Source organism: Salmo salar, chromosome 06 (assembly GCF_965601325.2).
Source record: "Salmo salar chromosome 06, fSalSal1, whole genome shotgun sequence".
NCBI classification, from domain to species: Eukaryota; Metazoa; Chordata; class Actinopteri; order Salmoniformes; family Salmonidae; genus Salmo; species Salmo salar.
The window spans coordinates 59,139,641-59,164,278 of NC_138296.1; the positions used below are offsets into that span (position 1 = coordinate 59,139,641).

Sequence of the window (24,638 nt, forward strand, 5' to 3'; positions counted from 1 at the left end):
AAAAATCCAAGTTTATCTAACTCCAAATCTATCCTTTTGTAAAAAAACATGTTGAAAAAATGTGAGAGCTCACGTGCAGCTGTGTCACTCTCTGAGGGGGGTGTGTCTCTAATGCAATGTAATTGAAAATTGTACTCCCAATGTAGGCTACTGCCCCTTTAAGAGCTAGAATAGATTTTGTACCCTATGTTGTGATTCTTAGCAAATATGTTGTCCTCTTCTCACACTATTCAAACCCCACAATGGAATAAACCGTTTATGAAGCGATCTTAGCCTATTGATCACATATTGCAAACAAATAATCTAAACTAAAAACACATATTTTGTCATTTCTGCTAATCAATATACAAAAACAGCACATGTTTCTTTTGCGAATTTGCACATCATTTTGTGGCACCAATGTGAGGGGCTATGGCAGGGGAAACGGTGTTCCAGTAGTCTAGTGTGTGGTGCGGGAATAATGACAAGCGAACCAAGGGAGCTTGGTGTTCACATTGCCCTAATAAAGTGAACCGGACCGCATAATTCAAGCAAACCGGTTCAGGGGCTCTATTCAGTTCTATGGGGGTGTTCACAATGCAAAAATAATTATGCGAACTGCACTGAGTTTGCAAAAAATGGCTGAAATGGACCAAGTGTGAAAACACCAGCAGTATTTATATTTTTATATTTATTATGGATCCCCATTATCTGCTGCCAAAGCAGCAGCTACTCTTCTTGGGGTCCAGCAAAAGTAAGGCAGTTTATACAATTTAAAACATTACAATACATTCACAGATTTCACAACACACTGTGTGCCCTCAGGCCCCTACTCCACCACTACCACATATCTACATCCATACTAAATCCATGTGTATGTATAGTGCGTGTGTGTGTGTGTGTGTGTGTGTGTGTATGTGTGTGTCTGTGCCAATGTTTGTGTTGCTTCACAGTCCCCACTGTTCCATAAGGTGTTTTTTTAATCTGTTTTCTTTTTAAATAAAATGTTACTTCTTGCGTCAGTTACTTGATGTGGAATAGAGTTCCATGTAGTCATGGCTCTATGTAGTACTGTGTGCCTCCCATAGTCTGTTCTGGACTTGGGGACTGTGAAGAGACCTCTTGTGGCATGTCTTGTGGGGTATGCATGGGTGTCCGAGATGTGTGCCAGTAGTTTAGACAGACAACTCGGTGCATTCAACATGTCAATACCTCTCATAAATAAAAGTAGTGATTAAGTCAATCTCTCCTCCACTTTCAGCCAGGAGAGATTGACATGCATATTATTAATATTAGCTCTCTGTGTACATCCAAGGGCCAGCTGTGCTGCCCTGTTCTGAGCCAACTGAAATTTTCCCAAGTCCTTTTGTTGGCACCTGACCACACGACTGAACAGTAGTCAAGGCGCGACAAAACTAGGGCTTTATTATTGACAGACTTCTCCCCATCTTAGCTACTACTGCATCAATATGTTTTGCCCATGACAGTTTACAATCTAGGTTTACTCCAAGCAGTTTAGTCATCTCAACTTGCTCAATTTCTACATTATGTATTACAAGATTTAGTTGAGGTTTATGGTTTAGTGAGTGTTTTGTTCCAAATACAATGCTTTTAGTTTTTGAAATATTTAGGGCTAACTTATTACTTTCCACCCACTCTGAAACTAACTGCAGCTCTTTGTTGAGTGTTGCAGTCATTTCAGTTGCTGTAGTAGCTGTTGTGTATAGTGTTGAGTCATCTGCATGCATAGAAACTCTGGCTTTACTCAGTCAGTGGCATGTCATTAGTAAAAATGTAAAAAAGCAAGGGGCCTAAACAGCTACCCTGGGGAATTCCTGAATCTAACTGGATTATATTTGATAGGCTTCCATTAAAGAACAACCTCTGTGTTCTGTTAGACAAGTAACTCTTTATACACATTATAGCAGGGGTGTAAAGCCATAACACATACGTTTTTCCAGCAGTAGACTATGATCAATAATGTCAAAAGCTGCACTGAAGTCTAACAAGACAGCCCCCACAATAATTGTATCATCAATTTGTCTCAACCAATCATCAGTCATTTGTGTAAGTGCTGTGCTTGTTGAGTGTCCTTCCCTATAAGCATGCTGAAATTCTGTTTTCAATTTGTTTACTGTAAAATAGCATTGTATCTGGTCAAACACCATTTTTTCCAGACGTTTTCTAAGGGTTGGTAACAGGCTGATTGGTTGGCTATTTGAGCCAGTAAAGGGGGCTTTACTATCTTGGGTAGCGGAATGACTTTAGCTTCCCTCCAGGCCTGAGGGCACACACTCTCTAGTAGGCTTAAATTGAAGATGTGGCAAATAGGATTGGCAATATCATCTGCTATTATCCTCAGTAATTTTCCATCTAGATTGTCAGACCCTGGTGGCTTGTCATTGTTGATAGACAAAAATCATTTTTTCACCTCTTCCACATTGACTTTACGGAATTCAAAAGTACAATTCTTGTCTTTCATAATTTGGTCCGATATACTTGGATGTGTAGCATCAGCGTTTCTTGCTGGCATGTCATCCCTAAGTTTGCTTATCTTGCCAATGAAAAAGTAATTAAAGTAGTTTGCAATATCATTGGGCTTTGTGATGAATTAGACATCTGATGCAATAAATGAAGGAGCCGAGTTGGCTTTTTACCCCAAAATTTCATTTAAGGTTCCCCAAAGCTTTTTACTATCATTCTTTATATAATGTATCTTTGTTTCATAGTGTAGTATCTTTTTATTTAGTTTAGTCACATGATTTCTTAATTTGCAGTACATTTGTCAATCAGTTGGGCTGTGTCAGTGTCAGCAAGCTGCACCAGGGCTATGGTGTGTGGTGGATCACTCTTTAATCTATCTAGTCTAGCTCAGAACAAAGCTCTAGCTCGACCTGGCTGCGTGGCTACCTGTACTGTACATCACTGCTGCATCCTAGGAGAGTCCCTGGGGTCTGGACTGGTGTTGGGCTGCTGCAACTGTCCTAGAATGTTATCTCTCTCTCTCTTTCTTTTTATCCTCCCTCTCTCTGACTGCCCAGCCTGTCCCAGCTTGCTCGCTTCCATGCCTTCCTGGGCTGGGTGAGTGTCTGCCAGCCAGTCCATTGGGCTGCTGGGGCTGTGGGAAAACCAGAAGGCTATTTGTTTTCAAGTGTGCAGTCCTGCATATACAGTATCAGTCAAAAGTTTGGACACACCTACTCATTCCAGAGTTTTTCTTTATTTTACTATTTTCTACATTGTAGAATAATAGTGAATACATCAAAACTATGAAATAAAACATATAGAATCATGTAGTAACCAAAAAATGTTAAACAAATCAAAATATATTTGAGATTTGAGATTCTTCAAAGTAGCCACCCTTGCCTTGATGACAGCTTTGCACACTCTTGGCATTCTCTCAACCAGCTTCATGAGGTAGTCACCTGGAATGCATTTCAATTAACAGGTGTGCCTTGTTAATTTGTGGAATATCTTTCCTTTTTAATGCGTTTGAGCCAATCAGTTGTGTTGTGACAAGGTAGGTGGGGTATACAGAAGATAGCACTATTTGGTAGTAGACCAAGTCCATATTATGGCAATAACAGCTCAAATAAGCAAAGACAAACGACAGTCCATCATTACTTTAAGACATGAAGGTCAGTCAATCCGGGAAAGTGTCAAGAACTTGGAAAGTTTCTTGAAGTGCAATCGCAAAGACCATCAAGCGCTATGATGAAACTGGCTCTCATGGGGACCACCACAGGAAAGGAAGCCTCAGAGTTACCTCTGCTGCAGAGGATACATTTATTAGAGTTACCAGCCTCAGAGATTGCAGTCCAAATAAATGCTTCACAGAGTTCAAGTAACAGACACATCTCAACATCAACTGTTCAGAGGAGACTGTGTGAATCAGACCTTCATGGTCGAATTGCTGCAAAGAAACCACTACAATAATAAGAAGAGACTTGCTTGGGTCAATAAACACAAGCAATGGACATTAGACCGGTGGAAATCTGTCCTTTGGTCCGTTGAGTCAAAATGTGAGATTTTTGGTTCCAACCGCATTGTCTTTGTGAGGCACAGAGTAGGTGAATGGATGATCTCCGCATGTGTGGTTCCCACCGTGAAGCATGGAGGAGGAGGAGGTGTGATGGGTGGGGGTGCTTTGCTGGTGACACTGTCAGTGATTTATTTAGAATTCAAGGCACACTTAACCAGTATGTGTCAAGTCCTGACCAGTATAAGGGTTAATTGTTATGCTAGTTTGGTCAGGACGTGACAGAGGGTATTTGTTTTATGTGGTTCGGGGTGGTGTTTTTGTAGAAGGGCGTTTGATTTATTATTTCCGGGTTTTGGTTTATGTTCTATGTTTATGTATTTCTATGTTTAGTCTAGTGAGTGTTTTTCTATGTTAGGTTAATGGGGGTTTGGGACTCTCAATCGGAGGCAGGTGCTTCCTCGTTGCCTCTGATTGAGAGTCCTATATATGAGTAATTGTTTGGTGTAGGTTTTGTGGGAGATTGTTTCTTGTCTAGCGTGTGTGAGCCTGAGAAGCCTGTTCGTTGATCGTGAGTTCGTTTTGTTATTTTGGTGTTCATTTTGAGTTTAATAAAAGTTCAAGATGAGCAACCACATACCTGCTGCATTTTGGTCCTCCTTTCCCAACGACAACCGTGACAGTATGGCTACCACAGCATTCTGCAGTGATACACCATCCCATCTGGTTTGCGCATTGTTGGACTATCATTTGTTTTTCAACAGGACAATGACCCAACACACCCCCAGGCTGTGTAAGGTCTATTTGACCAGGAAGGAGAGTGATGAAGTGCTGCATCAGATGACCTGGCCTCCTCAATCACCTGACCTCAACCCAATTGAGATTGTTTGCCATGAGTTGGACCGCCGAGTGAAGGAACAGCAGCCAACAATTGCTCAGCATATATGGGAACTCCTTCAGGACTGTTGGAAAAACATTCCAGGTGAAGCTGGTTGAGAGAATGCCAAGAGTGTGCAAAGCTGTCATCAAGGCAAAGGGCGGCTACTTTGAAGAATCTAAAAAATAAAATATATTTTGATTTGTTGAACACTTTTTAGGTTACTACATGATTCCATATGTGTTATTTCATAGTTTTGATGTCTTCAATATTATTCGACAATGTATAAAATAGTAAAAAATAAAGAAAAACCCTTGAATGAGTCGGTGTGTCCAAACTTTTGTCTGGTACTGTAAGTTGACCATTTTAAAGTGATTTTTACACTACTGAGTTCAACTGAGGCAAACCAAACTGTACTGAGCTAACCTGGTTACTCATCCACCATAGTTTCTAGAACCGGCAAGTGGAGTAAAAAATATCAGAGCCAGCAGAATTTGGTTTGGGTCTGCATGATAGTGTACAGAGGGTCTAAGACATTCATTCAAGGAGATGCTTTCGACACAGCAGTCTCATCAGGTCTGTCAGTTGGGGGGCCTCCAGACACCCACCTGCACTGCTACTGTGATTGTGCTGTGACTCAGAGGTAGAGTCAACCGAAGCTACATGTGATGATGACTGTAGGCTACATGTTTAGCTTCATGAGCGGATTTGAGTGTCCCCAGCATACACAGTCATCAGAATTTAGAGTTGGTCCAGTGATTCATCTAGGACATTGGCTCATGATACGCCTCTTTAAAATGATGAGCAAATGGCATTGAGAGGAGGAACTGAACCTTGAAAATGGCTAATTGAAGGGGAGAATGCTATCCTTACTGTGAGAATTGAACTGTTGGAAACTGGGAATATCCCCTTCTTTATTCTGGTTTATAAAAGGCCCTCTCATGTTGTTTGTGTATCCACCCAAGAATTTATAACTTAGTAATTACTGTACATATAAATTCACACAGGAATGACAAAATGTGTCAGTTGTAGGGCTGACCCCATTTCGTTGACTGGTCGATTGTTTGGTCGATAGGCTGTTGGTCGACCGAGATTTCTTTAGTCGAGCAGTCACCATTTGTTTTTCATGGTGCACAAGACACTTGTCTGATTCGCGCTGTCTCAGTGGACTAATCCATTGCGGAGGCCACAGGGATGGCACAGTCCATCACTCTAAGACATGTGATGCTGAAATTGTATATTGTTATATTATGTAAAAAATAATGGTGCAACACAAATAAATATAATATTATTTGATAACAAATGTGCTTTCTCACGCCTTGGATGTGGTCGCTGTCCGCGGCTCTAAAACATAATATTCAGTGCGCCGTGGAATTGACGCCTTTCCTTATGTTGCTATGTGCATAATAGAAAAGTTAACCAGCATATTGGGATTGAGAACAATGCGGCGGAGGCAGCAGCAGCTGAGACGAGGAAACAGCCCTTGCCTTAAGCCCTATTCGAACGGGATTAGTTTTGCTAGGGGAGGTCGGGTAATGTAATTATGTGCACAAACACAAAACACTACATCCATAATTTTAGTCCCATCCAAATTTGCCATGGCAGTAATTTATACATGACAGGAGTTTAAAAAAATCCAGCCAGAATAACCTACTGTTTGGAGAACTCCAAGGTTCTCTGATAATACTAGTCCCATGTGAATCGTAATTCCTGTGTTGTGAGAGAAATGTCTGAGTTTGACAGGTGTTGTTCACGATTTCAGCAAGGATATAATAACTGATTTGATAAATTGAACAAAGTACTGTGCATAGCCGATATATGAAGGGCCAACATGTATCAACTTTCAAATCAAATCAAATTTTATTTGTCACATACACATGGTTAGCAGATGTTAATGCGAGTGTAGCGAAATGCTTGTGCTTCTAGTTCCGACCGTGCAGTAATATCTAACAAGTAATCTATCAATTTCACAACAACTACCTAATACACACAAGTGTAAAGGAATGAATAAGAATATGTACATATAAATATATGGATGATCGATGGCCGAACAGCATAGACAAGATGCAGTAGATGGTATAGAGTACAGTATATACATATGAGATGAGTAATGTAGGTTATGTAAACATTATATAAAGTGCCATTGTTTAAAGTGGCTAGTGATACATTTATTACATCCAATTTTGAATTATTAAAGTGGCTAGAGATTTGAGTCACTATGTTGGCAGCAGCCACTCAATGTTAGTGATGGTTGTTCAACAGTCTGATGGCCTTGAGATAGAAGCTGTTTTTCAGTCTCTCGGTCCCAGCTTTGATGCACCTGTACTGACCTCGCCTTCTGGATGATAGCGGGGTGAACAGGCAGTGTCTTGGGTGGTTGTTGTTCTAGATTATCTTTTTGGCCTTCCTGTGACATCGGGTGGTGTAGGTGTCCTGGAGGGCAGGTAGTTTACCCCCGGTGATGCGTTGTGCAGACCTCACTACCCTCTGGAGAGCCTTACGGTTCTGGTCGGAGCAGTTGCCGTACCAGGCGGTGATACAGCCCGACAGGATGCTCTCGATTGTGCACCAGTACAAGTTTGTGAGTGTTTTTAGGTGGCAAGCCAAATTATTTCAGCCTCCTGAGGTTGAAGATGCGCTGTTGCGCCTTCTTCACCATGCTGTCTGTGTGGGTGGACCTTTTCAGTTTGTCCGTGATGTGTACGCCGAGGAACTTAAAACTTTCCACCTTCTCCACTACTGTCGATGTGGATAGGGGGGTGCTCCCTCTGCTGTTTCCTGAAGTCCATGATCATCACCTTTGTTTTGTTGACGTAGAGTGTGAGGTTATTTTCCTGACACCACACTCCGAGGGCCCTCACTTCCTCTCTGTAGGCCGTCTCGTCGTTGTTGGTAATCAAGCCTACCACCGTAGTATTGTCTGCAACTTGATGATTGAGTTGGAGGCGTGCATGGCCACGCAGTCATGGGTGAACAGGGAGTACAGGAGAGGGCTGAGAACGCACCCTTGTGGGGCCCCAGTGTTGAAGATCAGCGGGGTGGAGATGTTGTTTCCTACCCTCACCACCTGGGGGCGGCCCGTCAAAGTCCAGGACCCAGTTGCACAGGGCGGGGTCGAGACCCAGGGTCTCGAGCTTAATGATGAGTTTGGAGGGTACTATGGTGTTATATGCTGTAAGTGAATGCTTTTGTTCATATGCTTTGTGCATATGAATTGAATATTGCCAAATGCACCAGTAAAAAAATATTGTGCCTATTTAATATAACCCTTCCTGTTAATAGATCGAAATGATTTGTTCACTTTCGCATCCATAGCCTTAAAACGCATCTCAAACGCAAGTGCACTGTTTAGCTCACATCTGAAGGCTGGGGGACATTTAGGACGTCTACTGCGGAATTGCTAAAACATCCTAATGATTATGATAAGACTTCCTCAATTCTAATATTATGACGACGCTATACCAAAGATGGTTTAGAAACTTGGTAAACCAAGCTCGAGTTATCAGTTATCAGCCCTGTTATCGCCTGGAATATCTTCACACCTAGAAAAGAAACCTCCAGGCTTCCGTCACAAGCGCCTCCTGTTAAGTCTTAATACTGTAACTTACTTAGGTCTATATGTCAATATATATGCTACTGTAACAATCAATCATTCATTCGTTCATGCCGTTACACAGCATACGATACATTCATGCTTTGAAATGCAATCAAGCATTTTAGTTTTAAAATGAATTAACAAAGGGAGCTTTGAATAATTAGCCTAAACAATAAACAAGCCACAATTCACGAAAGCATGCAACTGTTTTTAGTTTGCTGTAATAAAGGCTTTATACAATTGAAGGCGGAAGTTTACATACACTTAGGTTGGACTCACTAAAACTCGTTTTTCAACCACTCCACAAATTTGTGTCCTCTGGTCTGATGAAACAAAAATATAACTGTTTGGCCATAATCACTATCATTAAGTTTGGAGGAAAAAGGGGGAGGCTTGCAAGCTGAAGAACACCATCCCAACCGTGAAGCACGGCGGTGGCAGCATCATGTTATGTGGGTGCTTTGCTGCAGGAGGGACTGGTGCACTTCATAAAATAGATGGCATCATGAGAAAATGGTGGATATATTGAAGCAACATCTCAAGACATCAGTCAGGAAGTTAAAGCTTGGTCGCAAATGGGTCTTCCAAATGGACAATGACCCCAAGCATACTTCCAAAGTTGTGGCAAAATGGCTTAAGGACAACAAAGTCAAGGTATTGGAGTGGCATCACAAAGCCCTGACCTCAATCATATAGAACATATAGAACTGAAAAAGCATGTGTGAGCAAGAAGGCCTACAAACCTGACTCAGCTTCACCAGCTCTGACAGGAGGAATGGGACAAAAGTCACCCAACTTATTGTGGGAAGCTTGTGGAAGGCTACCCAAAATGTTTGACCCAAGTTAAACAATTTAAAGGCAATGCTACCAAATACTAATTGAGTGTATGTAAACTTCTGACCCACTGGGAATGTGATGAAAGAAATAAAAGCTGTAATAAATCATTCTCTCTACTATTATTCTGACATTTCACATTCTTAAAATAAAGTGGTGATCCTAACTGACCTAAGACAGGGAATTGTTACTAGGATTAAATGTCATGAATTGTGAAAATCTGAGTTTAAATGTATTTGACTAAGGTGTATGTAAACTTCCGACTTCAACTGTGTATATATTTTTTCCGTTAAAACAGACTCTCTGGAACACTTGTTTATTTAGTGTCGTTTACAATGTTCCAAATGGTCCGAAAAATAATATTGTGATCTAACAGCACCTGTTTGGCACACATAATACTCACGCAATGCTTGCTCCTTCCTATACCTTCCTTTTTCGTGATCTCCAGTGGTTTCCACAACTAAGTAAAATGTATTCCACAGATCTGACATCCCCTTTCCCTCCTGAGCAACCAGTAACCATTCACCCATTTCTTTTTCACGTCCTCCGAATCCATTTTGCTGTCAACATTACTGTGTTTGGAGTTTGTCGTAACCAATTTATTGATGTGATTTTGATAGGCTATAGGCTTTAGGCCCAATTGGTCACATGCATGCGATGTTTATGTTTGACATAAAGAGAGCAAGGGTTGAGGGAATATGGAATGTTTTTCGTTAACAAAAAAAAACATATTTTCAGTCAGAAAGAAGTAAGAAACTAAATGGCTGAAATTATGTGGCAGCTTCAGCACGGACAGCGCAATAAACACTTGCTGGGCTGTGGTGCCTTTTCGCTGCAGTGGGGAGCGAGCCAGTCACACAGACACTCGCTGTCATATTTTTTATGACATTGTGACCATCAGGCTCTTTCTTAAATAATTTGTGTGTCTTAATTATTTAATAAAACCTTGTACTTAAAGCATCAGACAAGCTCAGTGCATACAGTGCCTTGCAAAAGTATTCATCCCCTTGGAGTTTTTCGTGTTTTGTTGCATTACAACCTGTCATTTAAATTGATTTTTATTTGGATTTCATTTGGATTTCAAAAAATTCAAAAAATAAAAACCGGAAAAGTGGTGCGTACATATGTATTCACCTCCTTTGCTATGAAGCCCCTAAATAAGATCTGGTGCAACCAATTACCTTCAGAAGTCACATAATTAGTTAAATAACATCCACCTGTGTGCAATTTAAGTGTCACATGATCAGTCACATGATCTCAGTATATATACACCTGTTCTGAAAGGCCCCAGAGTCTGCAACACCACTAAGCAAGAGGCACCACCAAGCAAGCGGCGCTATGAAGACCAAGGAGCTCGCCAAACAGGTCAGGGACAAAGTTGTGGAGAAGTACAGATCAGGGTTGGGTTATAAAAAAATATCAGAATCTTTGAACATCCCACGGAGCACCATTAATCCATTATTAAAAAATGGAAAGAATATGTCTCCACAATAAACCTGCCATGAGAGGGCCGCCCACCAAAACACACAGACCAGGCAAGGAGGGCATTAATCAGAGAGGCAACAAAGAAACCAAAGATAACCCTGAAGGAGCTGCAAAGCTCCACAGCGGAGATTGGAGTATCTGTCCATAGGACCACTTTAAGCCGTACACTCCACAGAGCTGGGCTTTACGGAAGAGTAGCCAGAAAAAAGCCATTGCTTAAAGAACAAAAATAAGCAGACATGTTTGGTGTTCGCCCAAAAGGCATGTGGGAGACTCCCCAAACATATGGAAGAAGGTACTCTGGTCAGATGAGACAAAAATGTAGCATTTTGGCCATCAAGGAAAACGCTATGTCTGGCGCAAAACCAACACCTCTCATCACCCCGAGAATACCATCGCCACAGTGAAGCATGGTGGTGGCAGCATCATGCTTAGGGGATGTTCTTCATCGGCAGGGACTGGGAAACTGGTCAGAGTTGAAGGAATGATGGATGGCGCTAAATGCAGGGAAATTCTTGAGGGAAACCTGTTTCAGTCTTCCAGAGATTTGAGACTGGGACGGAGGTTCTCCTTACAGCAGAACAATGACCCTAAGCATACTGCTAAAGCAATACTCGAGTGGTTTAAGGGGAAACATTTAAATGTCTTGGAATGGCCTAGTCAAAGCCCAGACCTCAATCCAATTGAGAATCTGTGGTATGACTTAAAGATTACTGTACACCAACGGAACCCATCCAACTTGAAGGAGCTGGAGCAGTTTTGCCTTGAAGAATGGGCAAAAATCCCAGTGGCTAGATGTACCAAGTTTATAGAGACATACCCCAAGAGACTTGCTGCTGTAATTGCTGCAAAAGGTGGCTCTACCAAGTATTGACTTTGGGGGGGTGAATAGTTATGCCCGCTCAAGTTATGTTTTTTTGTCTTATTTCTTGTTTGTTTCACTTTTTTTTTATTTTGCATCTTCAAAGTGTTAGGCATGTTGTGTAAATGAAATGATACAAACCCCCCAAAAATCTATTTAAATTCCAGGTTGTAAAGCAACAAAATAGGAAAAATGCCAAGGGGGTTGAATACTTTTACAAGCCACTGTATGGAGTTGCTTTTATTCAAACACACTAAGTTGTGTCTGTCTATATATGGAAAATACGTTTCAACATTTCAACCAATCGATTGGTCGAAAGAACAGAACAACTCTTGGTCGATCAAGATTTTTTTTTGGTCGGGGACAGCCCTAGCAGTTGAATGAGCTCATCTACCTAATTAATGTGTTTCTATATTATACTTCAATAGGCCATTATAGTACTGTACCACCTGATCTCCACAGTTCCTAAGTGCGGTTTTCCCACAAAGCATTTCCTTTGTTTCTACAGCCTCTCTAAGGTTTCTGAGCTTCATATCAGAGCCTGCGTCCCAAATGACACCCTATATTCCCTATAGAGTGCACTACGTTTAACCAGAGCCCTATGGGCCCTGATCAAAAGTAGTGCACTACATGGAGAATATGGTGCCATTTGGACACACACAGAGTGGCTGCCTGCCACTATAGCATTAGTACTAGGGTTGAGCAGGCAGGCGTGGGCTTGGCTGGCACGTTGCCATATCTGTGTTGTAACTGTCTAAACAGTAGGGCTGGGCTCAGGGCAGCATGGCCATACTTCTCTAATCTCAAGGAAATTCAACCTTATAGTGACTAAGGGCTGGGCTATGAATTGTGTGTGTGTGTGTGTGTGTGTGTGTGTGTGTGTGTGTGTGTGTGTGTGTGTGTGTGTGTGTGTGTGTGTGTGTGTGTGTGTGTGTGTGTGTGTGTGTGTGTGTGTGTGTGTGTGTGTGTGGGCTGGGAGATAGAAGAGAGGGATACTGTATAGAGGGAAATAGAGCAGTCACAGTAGCTCTTTCTCTATATCTGCCTTACTGCCCTTTGTGCGCTCTCCCCTAGGCTCTAGACGTAGACCGAGGAGTACTTTCCAAGATCAAGAAGTCTGTCAAGGCCATAAACAACTCTGGCCTGGGTGAGTACAGCACAACGCAACACAGCATAGTACAGTACAGAACAGTACAGCACTGTGCTTTACAGTATAGGTATAGTAGGCCTATAATATTATACATTACAGTACAGTGAGTCAGTCCTGGTATACACTTTCCATATACTGTATACTGTTATACCATCTATATCACCACACCCACTCAAGTTTCACACCTTTTTGTTTACGTGCTAACCTCAGTACTTTTTAGTTGTGCAGCATGTTGGTATATATTACACAGTAATCTCTTGTACTATTCAGTTTTTGGTGCAGCACCCTCTTGTTTTCATTAACCTCTCAATGCTTCTTAAACTACAATAGACTACTGTATTGACACTGACACAGATTGGAGCGATTGCAGTGTTTCACCTACCATTGAACATTTTGATCTCAGAGGATCTGGATCTTGATTTGGGGGCCTTCACACGCCACCTGGAAATTGAAGGTGAAGTGTAACCTTGAAGGGTGAAGTGTTTGAAGAAGGTGAAGTGTAACCTTGAAAGAGAGAGGGAGGCAGAGAATGAGAGTGATATCACCTCTCCACATTCCTCCCATTCCACACACCTGTCCCAGCAGGCCAAAGGAACAGAGATGTTGCTCATGTAACTCCAGTCCTTCCTATAATACGGTATATTAAGCGTCCCTAGACCCAGGCCTTTTCTCTCCATGACTGGCCCTCTCCACCCTTCACCCAGTCCACAGACCTTCCAGTGTCGTCCCAGGTCTGAGTCAAAATCCTGGGGTGTTTTTGAAACGGATCAGGAGTTGTTAATCATGGATCTAATCGAGGGTGATCTGCACATGCTGGGAATACCTTAGCGCCTGCTTTGGTTTGGAGCTGCTGTGTAAACTAAGCTCGTAGTTTGTTACACACACTTCGCGCGCCCTTACATGCTGTTCATTGTTAAGAAGAGGCCGTGTGAGAATGGCTTCATTAGCCTGGTCCCGGATCTGTTTGTGCTGTCTTGACAACTCCTATGGTCAATTACCTTCCTCAAGCTTATTGGTGATTATTCATAGACAAGGCTTTTCCATTTTATAGGTCAGGTCAACTTAGAAACATGGATAGCATCACAGAGATGTGAAATGCCCACAAAAAAATCACGGGATTGCATAGCAAAGAAGATAATATGAATATGGGAGTCTGTATTGTTTTTTTAATGACGTAAAGTGTGTTGTGATGACCCGTTACTTAAACTCTGGTTCGACTTGACTACTGACTGCAAGTGACCGCCGTGCATGTTTCCCAGCCCACTTTGACAATGAGGAACAGTACATCCAGTCTATGGAGAAGTTTGGGGACAACTGTGTCTGTAGAGAGGACCCTGAGGTGGGCTCAGCCTTCCTCAAGTTTGCCGTCTTTACCAAAGAGCTCACAGCCCTCTTCAAGAACCTGGTGAGACCCCACCACACACACACACACACACACAGAGCTATACACTGTCGCATACTGTGTCTCTACCTCCTTTCTCTCTCCACCTCTCAAATACCTCCATTGTGGCCCTTGTTTTTCTCTTATTCATCGTTTTTATCTGCCCTTTCATTTTAGCTGTCACAACCATGCGTGTGGAGTGTACACTTTTGAAGATATCTAGACCTATTTAAGACTATGTAACAGGCAGAACTTTCCTTTTAAGACATTGTGAAAGAAGAGGTTGAGTGCTCAGTTGCTAATTTCATAGTGTGAATTGTTAGCGTTTCCTTCACACCTTGTGATGGGTGACTTGTGAAGGGTTTAGGCTTTCTTGAACAGAGTAGCCTCTCTGTCAATTCAATTCAATTTAAGGGGCTTTATTGGCATGGGAAACATATGTTAACATTGCCAAAGCAAGTGAAATAGATAATAAACAAAAGTGAAAAAAACTGTTAAAAATGAACAGTAAACATCACACTTACAAAAGTTCCAAAAGAATAAAGACACTTCAAATGTCAAATTATGTCTATATAAAGTGTTGTAATGATGTGAAAATTGTTAAAGTACAAAAGGGAAAATAAATAAACAGAAATAGACAGTGCCTTGCAAAAGTATTCATCCCACTTGGCGTTTTTCCTATTTTGTTGCATTACAAACTGTAATTTAAATGGATGCTTATTTGGATTTCATGTAATGGACATACACAAAATAGTCCAAATTGGTGAAGTGAAATGAGAAAAAAAACTTGTTTAAAAAAATTCCCCCCCAAAATAATTGAAAAGTGGTGTGTGCATATGTATGTGTGCATTTGCTATGAATCCCCTAAATAAGATCTGGTGCAACCAATTACCTTCAGAAGTTACATAATTAGTTAAATAAAGTCCACCTGTGTGCAATCTAAGTGTCACATGATCTGTCACATGATCTCATGATACACCTGTTCTGAAAGGCCCCAGAGTCTGCAACACCACTAAGCAAGGGACACCATGAAGACCAAGGAGCTCACCAAACAGGTCAGGGACAAAGTTGTGGAGAAGTACAGATCAGGGTTTGGTTATAAAAAAATATCAGAAACTTTGAACATCCCACGGAGCGCCATTAAATCCATTATTAAAAAAATTGAAAGAATTTGGCATGACAACAAACCTGCCAAGAGAGGGCCGCCCACCAAAACTTGCGAACCAGGCAAGGAGGGCATTAATCAGAGAGGCAACAAAGAGACCAAAGATAACCCTGAAGGAGCTGCAAAGCTCCACAGCGGAGATTGGAGTATCTGTCCATAGGACCACTTTAAGCCATACACTCCACAGAGCTGGGCTTTACGGAAGAGTGGCCAGAAAAAAGCCATTGCTTAAAGATAAAAATAAGTAAACATGTTTGGTGTTCGCCAAAAGGAAATTAAGGGAAACCTGTTTGTCTTCCAGAGATTTGAGATTAGGATGGAGGTTCACCTTACAGCAGCACAATGACCCTAAGCATACTGCTAAAGCAACAATCGAGTGGTTTAAGGGGAAACGTTTAAATGTCTTGGAATGGCATAGTCAAAGCCCAGACCTCAATCCAATTGAGAATCCCAGTGGCTAGATGTGCCAAGTTTATAGAGACATACCCCAAGAGACTTGCAGCTGTAATTGCTGCACAAGGTGGCTCTACAAAGTATTGACTTTTGGGGGGGTGAATAGTTATGCCTACTCAAGTTTTTTTGTCTTATTTTTTTGTTTGTTTCACAATAAAAAATATTTTGCATCTTCAAAGTGTTAGGCATGTTGTGTAAATCAAATGACACAAACCCCCCAAAAATCTATTTCAATTCCAGGTTGAAATGCAACAAAATTGGAAAAATGGCAACGGAGGTGAATACTTTCACAAGCCACTCTAGGATGTATTTACAGTGGTGTTTGTTCTTCACTGGTTGTCCACATTTCACTCTAACTCTGTCTGCCCTCCCGTCTGTCTGCCTGTCTGTCCGCCTGTCTGTGTTTGCAGTTGCAGAACATGAACAACATCATTACCTTCCCCTTAGACAGTCTACTGAAAGGAGACCTGAAAGGGGTCAAAGGGGTAGGTATACTACATGTGTTATTAAATGTTATCAATCACAGTGTTTTACCATAACCAATCAGAACATGTGTTTTACCATACCAGTCAGAACAAGAGGTAAGGAGTAGGCCTGTCCCATGCTAGTCATTTTGAACACACATAGCCACAGGATCCTCCTCCTAATTCCGATCCCTAGCCATTTAAGGAATGCCTTGTAAATTACTTCATGAGCAAAGTCCATGTGACTGACCTCTAACCTTGAATATAAATCGCAGTTTATAGACAGTTTAATATTCACAGCTTAAACTAATATCATATGTCTCTCCCATGTAATAATACTGTTATGTTCCTTTTCAACAGGATCTGAAAAAGCCTTTTGATAAAGCCTGGAAAGATTACGAAACTAAACTGTGAGTTAGAGCCACTTTATTTTCGCAAGTTACAACTCCCTTTCGTTTTACCTCCACCACTGCAGCAGTTTGAGTTTCAAACAAAAGCGCCACCACTTGATATGTGTGGGTTGAGCCTTAATGAATGATTATAGCTTACGAGCACAAGGAAAAGAGGGCGGGCCATAAGCTGCCACCACCATGAAGTTGCATGTGGGTTCAGTTTAACAACAAATATAAAGGGAAAACAATGGAAGCTCGTAAAAGGTCAACTGCTGCTATTCCTAAAACAGCTGACAGACAGACCCTTAGGAGAATGAGACTAGGCCTACAATAGCCGCACTTGCTTCCTGTTTGTATGTGAATACTCTGTCCGTCTGAGGTTATTTTAGTGTCAAATGAACTATGGTATGGACAGACAAAGGGGGTTTACTTTACTGCAGTTATACAGTACATATCCCTAGTCCCTACATAATCTTTTCATTTTCAAAATGACAGGCATGAAAGAGATGTTTCGAACGATTATTATAAGTTACTTAACATAGGTAGAGATCATTCTAGTTCACTGTTAGAGGTCTCGGCAGGTCATTTAAGAGTTAATAGTTTACTAAAGATTAATGCCTTGTGCAAACAAACTCCTGTGGCATAGTCATAGAGCCTTTGGGTTGACGTGAGTGGTTCGAATTGATGAATGAGAGCGGCGTAATAACGCTTAACATAAACCGATGAGAGTAAATATTGATATCATGTGCAGCTGCATGCTATGAGTTAATTAGTGAGTGATTTTTCCTTCTTCAATCCATTCGTGCTGTGCTTCACCAGCATCGTCATCGCTGTGACCTCTTGTGTTCCCTGCAGCACTAAGATAGAGAAGGAGAAGAAGGAGCACGCTAAGCAGCACGGGATGATACGGACAGAGTTCAGTGGCGGAGAGATCGCTGAGGAGATGGAGAAGGAGAGACGCCTCTTTCAGTTCCAGATGTGCGAGGTGAGAGGGTGTGTACCACTGGCCAGGTCCCAGTTCGGTTTCGCTGGCATCACAATGATTTTATTTTAATTTTTTATTTTAATTTTATTTAACCTTTATTTAACCAGGTAGGCCAGTTGAGAACAAGTTCTCATTTACAACTGCGACCTGGCCAAGATAAAGCAAAGCAGTGTGACACAAACAACAACACAGAGTTACACATAGAATAAACAAGCGTACAGTCAATAACACAATATAATTTTATTTTTATTTTTATATACAGTGTGTGCAAATGGCGTGAGGAGGTAAGGCAATAAATAGGCCATAGTAGCGAAGTAATTACAATTTAGCAAATTAACACTGGAGTGATAGATGTGGAAATGATGATGTGCAAGTAGAAATACTGGTGTGCAAAAAGAGCAGAAAAGTAAATAAAAATAACAATATGGGGATAAGGTAGGTAGATTGGATTGGCTATTATGATCATGGGTATTGGCTATAATGTGATGGACGTGACTGTGCTTGCTTAACAGTAGAGCTTCCTTCAGTGTCCCTGTCCCCTTACTGGGCTCGACAAGTGATCCTATATTTACATGAACCTTTTTCAGTCATTTAGCAGGTGCTCTTATCCAGAGCAGCTTACAGTTAGTGCGTGTATCTTAAGATAGCTAGGTGGGACAACCACAACATCTTAGCCAGTTGTGCCAGTGAAAAATGACCAATTCAGTAGCGCGAGTGGAGACATTTCAACACCTGGGGAGTGAGGTTACTGTACGATCTAACTCAGTTACATATAGAGCACAAACCGATCTGGGATCAGGCCAGTGCACCACCTCATCCTACCTCTCTGTGGCCATTACTAACTGTGTGTTATTCTGTCTCCAGTATCTTCTAAAAGTGAATGAAATCGAAACGAAAAAGAGGGTCGACTTCCTCCAGAACCTCATCAAATATTTCCACGCCCAGTGCAAGTATGTCATTTTCATTTATTTTGGGATTTCGCATGATCAGTGTTTAATTGTTGGCTTCGTCTTTTGTAGGAGGGCAAATGCTTGACCCTTCTTGACTCTGAAAATTCCTGTTCTGTGTTTGTTTCCTCTCTCCTCACAGCTTCTTCCAGGATGGGCTAATTGCAGTGAATAGCCTCAAACCTTCCATAGAGAAACTGACGACAGACTTGATTACAGTGAGCCACTCTGTCGACCTCTATCTTTATCCTTTCCTGGTTTAATGCGTACACCGCATTTCTCACCAAATGCTTGATAAGCATTTTCCAAACAATGTTTGTCCAATGCTTGTTCAAAGTTTATATAGTGTCAGTTTGAGTCTCCACAGGCCAGGAGGCAGTTCCAACACTGCTTTATAAAAAAGAGATGGAATGTTTTATTTTCATTTCTTTGTACTGTTCTGTCAGCGCTTGGCTGAGTGTTTGGGTTGATTGTGCTGAAGTGGGTCTGAGTTGGTCTGAGGGGTTTTCTCTCTATCTTTGAGGCTGCTTCACAAATGGCACACTATTCCCTATTTAGTGCACTTCTTTTGACCAAGGCCCATAGAACTTCTGTCGAAAGTAGTAAACTATATAGAGAAGAGGGTGTCATTTGAGACTCCTCCATATTTTATGATATTCTCTTTGGTAGTTGCCCTGGTTTCACTGCCTGTCTGTCAATAATGTGTCTCTCGACTCTCCCACGTCCTGTTTCTCAGATCAAACAGACCCAAGATGGAGAGAGGAAACAGCTGAGTCAGCTCAGAGATGTTCTCAAGTCCTCCCTACTGTCTGAACAGAAAGAGGTGAGCTCTCAATCACTGGAGTAAGAAGTGGCGGTGATTTAGAATCACACTCTCGTGATGAGGTAGTCCTGCCTGCGACTTAAGACCAGTGTCACCTTTGGTCCAAGAGGGAATTTCCTCTTGGTATTAGTAGGAGACCAGTGTTTTTTATTTTTTTTGTTTAACTAGGCAAGTCAGTTAAGAACAAATTCTTATTTACAATGACAGCCAACACCGGCCAAACCTTAAGCTGGGCAACACTGGGCCAATTGTCCGCCGCCCTATGGGATTCCCAACCACGTCCGGTTGTGATACAGCCTGGAATTGAACCAGGGTCTGTAGTGACGCCTCTGGCACTGAGATGCAGTGCCTTAGACCGCTGCGCCACTCGGGAGCCCACCAGTTACATAACCTTGGAAGCAGAGAGGAAGGGACCTAATCCAATTTCTTATATCAATCATTTCTCCAGACCAATTCTAGTACATATACTGTAATGTATTTTGTCTTACCTGTCTTGTCATAGCAAAATAGGAAAATACACTAGTTCTACCTTAACAAACCTGTAGTCTACTACAGGATTATAGATGACTGGTCTTATGTGTCGTGTCACTTGGCTCGTGACTTACAGTTACAATGCAATAGACAGATGATGGTTACCACCAGTGGCTAGGAGAGGGAATGTGTGCTTTCTTGGTGAACTTTTGCTCTTTCCCCAATCAAGCCTTTTTTTTCTCTCCTTGAACCTCAATTTTGCTGAAGGCATTGTCTGAGTTACAAATTGCACCCTTTTACCTGTATAGTGCACTACTGTTGACCAGGGTCCATAGGGCTCTGCACTATGTAGGGAGTATGGTGACATTTGGGAGGGACACGGCCATAATCAATATTCTTAACCACAGAGAGGATTTGAAGGGAATAGAAACAGCTTCCAGACAGTTAAATGTCAGGCTTGGCAGCACACTAGTCTGACATTTTGTAATCTCTTCAGAATGCACTGTGTTTACTCTGCTCAAGCCCTCCATGCAAATCTCTATGGCTTACAAACTCCAGAGTCACAAACCCTGTTTGAATACGGCGAAGTAAGGCTGAGGCTTACTGAAGCAATGCTAGCTCTCTTACTGAACCAAAAGGTGTTCAGTGGCCTTGCTTCATATATGGCCGTCAACAAGGAATGTGCTTCAAAGCGCCTTCATTTTTAGCAATGTAGAGTAGTGTAGGCCTTCAGAAGAGGAGGCTGAAGAAACATGATTTGGATGAATGTCTGAGCATTGAGAGAGATGAGACTTATATATTTTGTGTGTGTGTGTGTGTGTGTGTGTGTGTGTGTGTGTGTGTGTGTGTGTGTGTGTGTGTGTGTGTGTGTGTGTGTGTGTGTGTGTGTGTGTGTGTGTGTGTGTGTGTGTGTGTGTGTGTGTGTGTGTGTGTGTGTGTGTGTGTTCCTGTGTATTAGGACTCCCAGGCCAAACAGACTGGATACAGCCTTCATCAGCTCCAGGGGAATAAGGCCTACGGCACGGAATACTGTGGAATTCTCTATAAGAGGAGCGAGGGGTGAGTGGATGACCAATATGGCCTCTGGTCAGATGCAAGAACAGCTGTTTATTTAACCCGGCAAAGGCAGGGAAATAGTAGTTTGACTCGCAGTGGTGGGGAACCCACTGTGGACACCTTGCACTTGCGTTTTACTCGCAGCGATAGGGTGATCAGCGATAGGGTGATATGATGTCCTCTAGGCATACATGATTCCATTTGCTGCTCGGGAAATGGTGTGGTTGAAGATGTGGATTGGTCATCTAGGTTATTTGAATCAGCTGTGTAGTGCCAGGGCAAAAACCAAAACGTGCACCCAGGACCAAGTTTGGGAAACCTTGCTCGAGGAGAACATGTATAGAGAGGGATAGAGAAGTGTTGTAGTGTCATAATGAATATTATCTCTCCCTTCTCTTCTTCAGCCTGAGGAAAGTGTGGCAGAAGAGGAAGTGTTCTGTGAAGAACGGGTTCCTGACTATCTCCCATGGAACGGTAAGAGACTTCCTTTCCTGTTCCTGTCTTCTCCTATTGGTCACTCACTTTCCTTCATACCATGCCGTTATGCATGCTGCTCGTACATACTGCATGTCAGCCGGTGTAATTCAATAAGGTCTGTGGACGACAATGTGGACGACGAAGCACAATTACATTTTTTGTTGTTGATGAAGAGCCAGACCACATGTTAAGACAGAGCAAGAAGAAGATGAGAAGAAAGAGCGTGTACTTTTTTTACCCCCTTTTCTCCCCAATTGGTAGTTACAGTCTTGTCCCATCACTGCAACTTCCATACGGACTCGGGAGAGGCGAAGGTCGAGAGCCATGTGTCCTCCGAAACACAACCCCACCAAGCCGCACTGCTTCTTGACACACTGCCCGCTTAACCCGGAAGCCAGCCGCACCAATGTGTCGGAGGAAACACCGTCCAGCTCGCGACCAACGTCAGCGTGCATGCGCCACAAGGAGTCGCTAGAGCACGATGGGACATGGACATCCCAGCCGGCCAGACCCTCCCCTAACCTGGACGACGCTGGGCCAATTGTCCGCCGCCTCATGGGTCTCCCGGTCGCGGTCCTGGCTTCAACACAGCCCGGGACCAAACCCGGATCTGTAGTGACACGTCTAGCACTGCAATGCAGTGCCTTAGACCACTGCCCCACTCGGGAGGCCTTGAATTTCAATCGAAGATTGAACTATTTTTTGGGTCCGCAGGCGGGATGATTTCTGTATTAACGCTTGACTGGATTCCTGCTGTGCACAGGATTTTCTCTTTCTTTTTTGACTGGATTCCTGTTGACCACTTCTAGGAATCTAATCACAAACGGCTACAAGTTCTTTCGTGCATGACATTCCTCTTGACAACATTACCCTAATGTCAAAACGTCATTAATCCTAACGGCATAGCATTGTCTCAGTTGTGATTAGGGCTGCAACTGTGACCATATTACCGCCACACCGGCGGTCACGAGTCACGATGGCAGTCAAATTCCACTAGATTGTTTAGTCACGATAATTAAGGTTCTCCAAGCTCTGATGCTGCTGATGGTCATTAGTAGCCTACCAAACTTCCTAACTGCCTGGTACTCAGCACTCTATCAATGCAAATGTAATCGAAAATGTAATCAAACACTTCATGAGAGCCCATGAGCTCATGTTGTGCAACATTTCTATAGGCTATGCAATTGCTTGAGAAAACAGAGTGATGGCCTCTAATAAAAAGAGGATCCCTTCAGCTTTCTATAGGCTAGGCCTACTATATTTATTTCTCAACTTTCCTAATATTAAGCACATTGCTTCTCTTTACAACAGGAGTATAGCCTACCTGGCTGGCATAAAAATGAACCACGAGAAAAGTGTCCTCCATTCGCTATTTTAAGTGCATAGATTTATTTTTTATTTAACTAGGCAAGTCAGTTAAGAACAAATTCTTATTTACAATGATGGCCTACCAAAAGGCAAAAGGCCTCCTGCAGGGACGGGGGCCTGGGATTAAAAAAGAAATAAACACACATTACAACAAGAGAGACAACACAACACTACATAAAGAGAGACCTAAGACAACAACATAGCAAGCATGGTAGCAACACAACATAACAACAACATGGTACAAACATTATTGGTCACAGACAACAGCACAAAGGGCAAGAAGGTAGAGACAACAATACATCACACAAAGCAGCCACAACTTTCAGTAAGAGTGTCCATGATTGAGTCTTTGAATGAAGAGATTGAGATAAAACTGTCCAGTTTGAGTGTTTGTTGCAGCTCGTTCCAGTCGCTAGCTGCAGCGAACTGAAAACAGGAGCAACCCAGGGATGTGTGTGCTTTGGGGACCTTTAACAGAATGTGACTGGTAGAATGGGTGTTGTATGTGGAGGATAAGTGCTGCAGTAGATATCTCAGATAGGGGGGAGTGAAGCCAATGAGGGTTTTATAAATAAGCATCAACCAGTGGGTCTTGCGACGGGTATACAGAGATGACCAGTTTACAGAGGAGTATAGAGTGCAGTGATGTGTCCTATAAGGAGCATTGGTGGCAAATCTGATGGTCCGAATGGTAAAGAACATCTAGCCGCCCGAGAGCACCCTTAACTGACGATCTATAAATGATGTCTCCGTAATCTAGCATGGGTAGGATGGTCATCTGAATCAGGGTTAGTTTGGCAGCTGGGTGAAAGAGGAGCGATTATGATAGAGGAAACCAAGTCTAGATTTAACTTTAGCCTGCAGCTTTGATATGTGCTGAGAGAAGGACAGTGCTCCGTCTAGCCATACTCCCAATTACTTGTAAGAGGTGACTACCTCAAGCTCTAAACCCTCAGAGGTAGTAATAACACCTGTGGGAAGAGGGGCATTCTTCTTACCAAACCACATGACCTTTGTTTTGGAGGTGTTCAGAACAAGGTTAAGGGTAGAGAAGGCTTGTTGGACACTAAGAAAGCTTTGTTGTAGAGCATTTAACACAAAATCCGGGGAGGGGCCAGCTGAGTAAGACTGTATCATCTGCATATAAATGGATGAGAGAGCTTCCTACTACCTGAGCTATGTTGTTGATGTAAATTGAGAAGAGCATGGGGCCTAGGATTGAGCCTTGGGGTACTCCCTTGGTGACAGGCAGTGGCTAAGACAGCAGATTTTCTGACTTTATACACTGCTCTCTTTGAGAGAGGTAGTTAGCAAACCAGGCCAAAGACCCCACAGAGAAACCAATACTCCTTATCCAGCCTACAAGAATGGAATGGTCTACCGTAATAAAATAAAAATAGCAGCACAATATTGCTTAGAATCAAGGGCAATGGTGACATCATTGAGGACCTTTAAGGTTGCAGTGACACATCCATAACCTGAGCGGAAACCAGATTGCATACCCGAGAGAATACTATAGACATCAAGAAAGGCAGTCATGTATAGATGACATGTATTTTTTCCCCTGCCTCTGTTCCGAGACAGGTGCATGATAATGGTCCATTAAAAATCAAAACAAATTTCACACATACATTATTTAGTTACTAGGCTAATATTGTCACCCATCAAACTATTCTTGATTTAAGCTTGTCTTTACATATACTACATTTTTGTATATGTAAAGACAAGATTAAATCAAGAATAGTCTGATGGGTGACAATATTAGCCTATTACTTATAAATGATGTATTATCACTAGTGAATGTTGCCCAGCGTGTGCAGTAAGGCAAGACACAGCAAATGCCTTTTTTTTGCTACTCGCACACCTCATGTAGCCCGGCCCATAGGCCTCTAAGT

General features: G+C 42.3%; 1 protein-coding gene across 1 annotated transcript in view; it reads left to right on the forward strand.

The window, feature by feature from the left end:
* The window catches only part of LOC106607659 (arf-GAP with SH3 domain, ANK repeat and PH domain-containing protein 2), a 54,281-nt gene that overhangs the window by 12,710 nt on the left and 16,933 nt on the right, over positions 1-24,638 (forward strand). The window contains exons 2-11 of the mRNA XM_014204849.3: positions 12,686-12,758; positions 14,021-14,166; positions 16,171-16,245; positions 16,585-16,634; positions 17,472-17,601; positions 18,466-18,551; positions 18,691-18,766; positions 19,285-19,371; positions 20,801-20,901; positions 21,303-21,372. Coding sequence (XP_014060324.1) covers positions 12,686-12,758; positions 14,021-14,166; positions 16,171-16,245; positions 16,585-16,634; positions 17,472-17,601; positions 18,466-18,551; positions 18,691-18,766; positions 19,285-19,371; positions 20,801-20,901; positions 21,303-21,372 — 894 coding nt within the window. The remainder of the gene's footprint in view (positions 1-12,685; positions 12,759-14,020; positions 14,167-16,170; positions 16,246-16,584; positions 16,635-17,471; positions 17,602-18,465; positions 18,552-18,690; positions 18,767-19,284; positions 19,372-20,800; positions 20,902-21,302; positions 21,373-24,638) is intronic.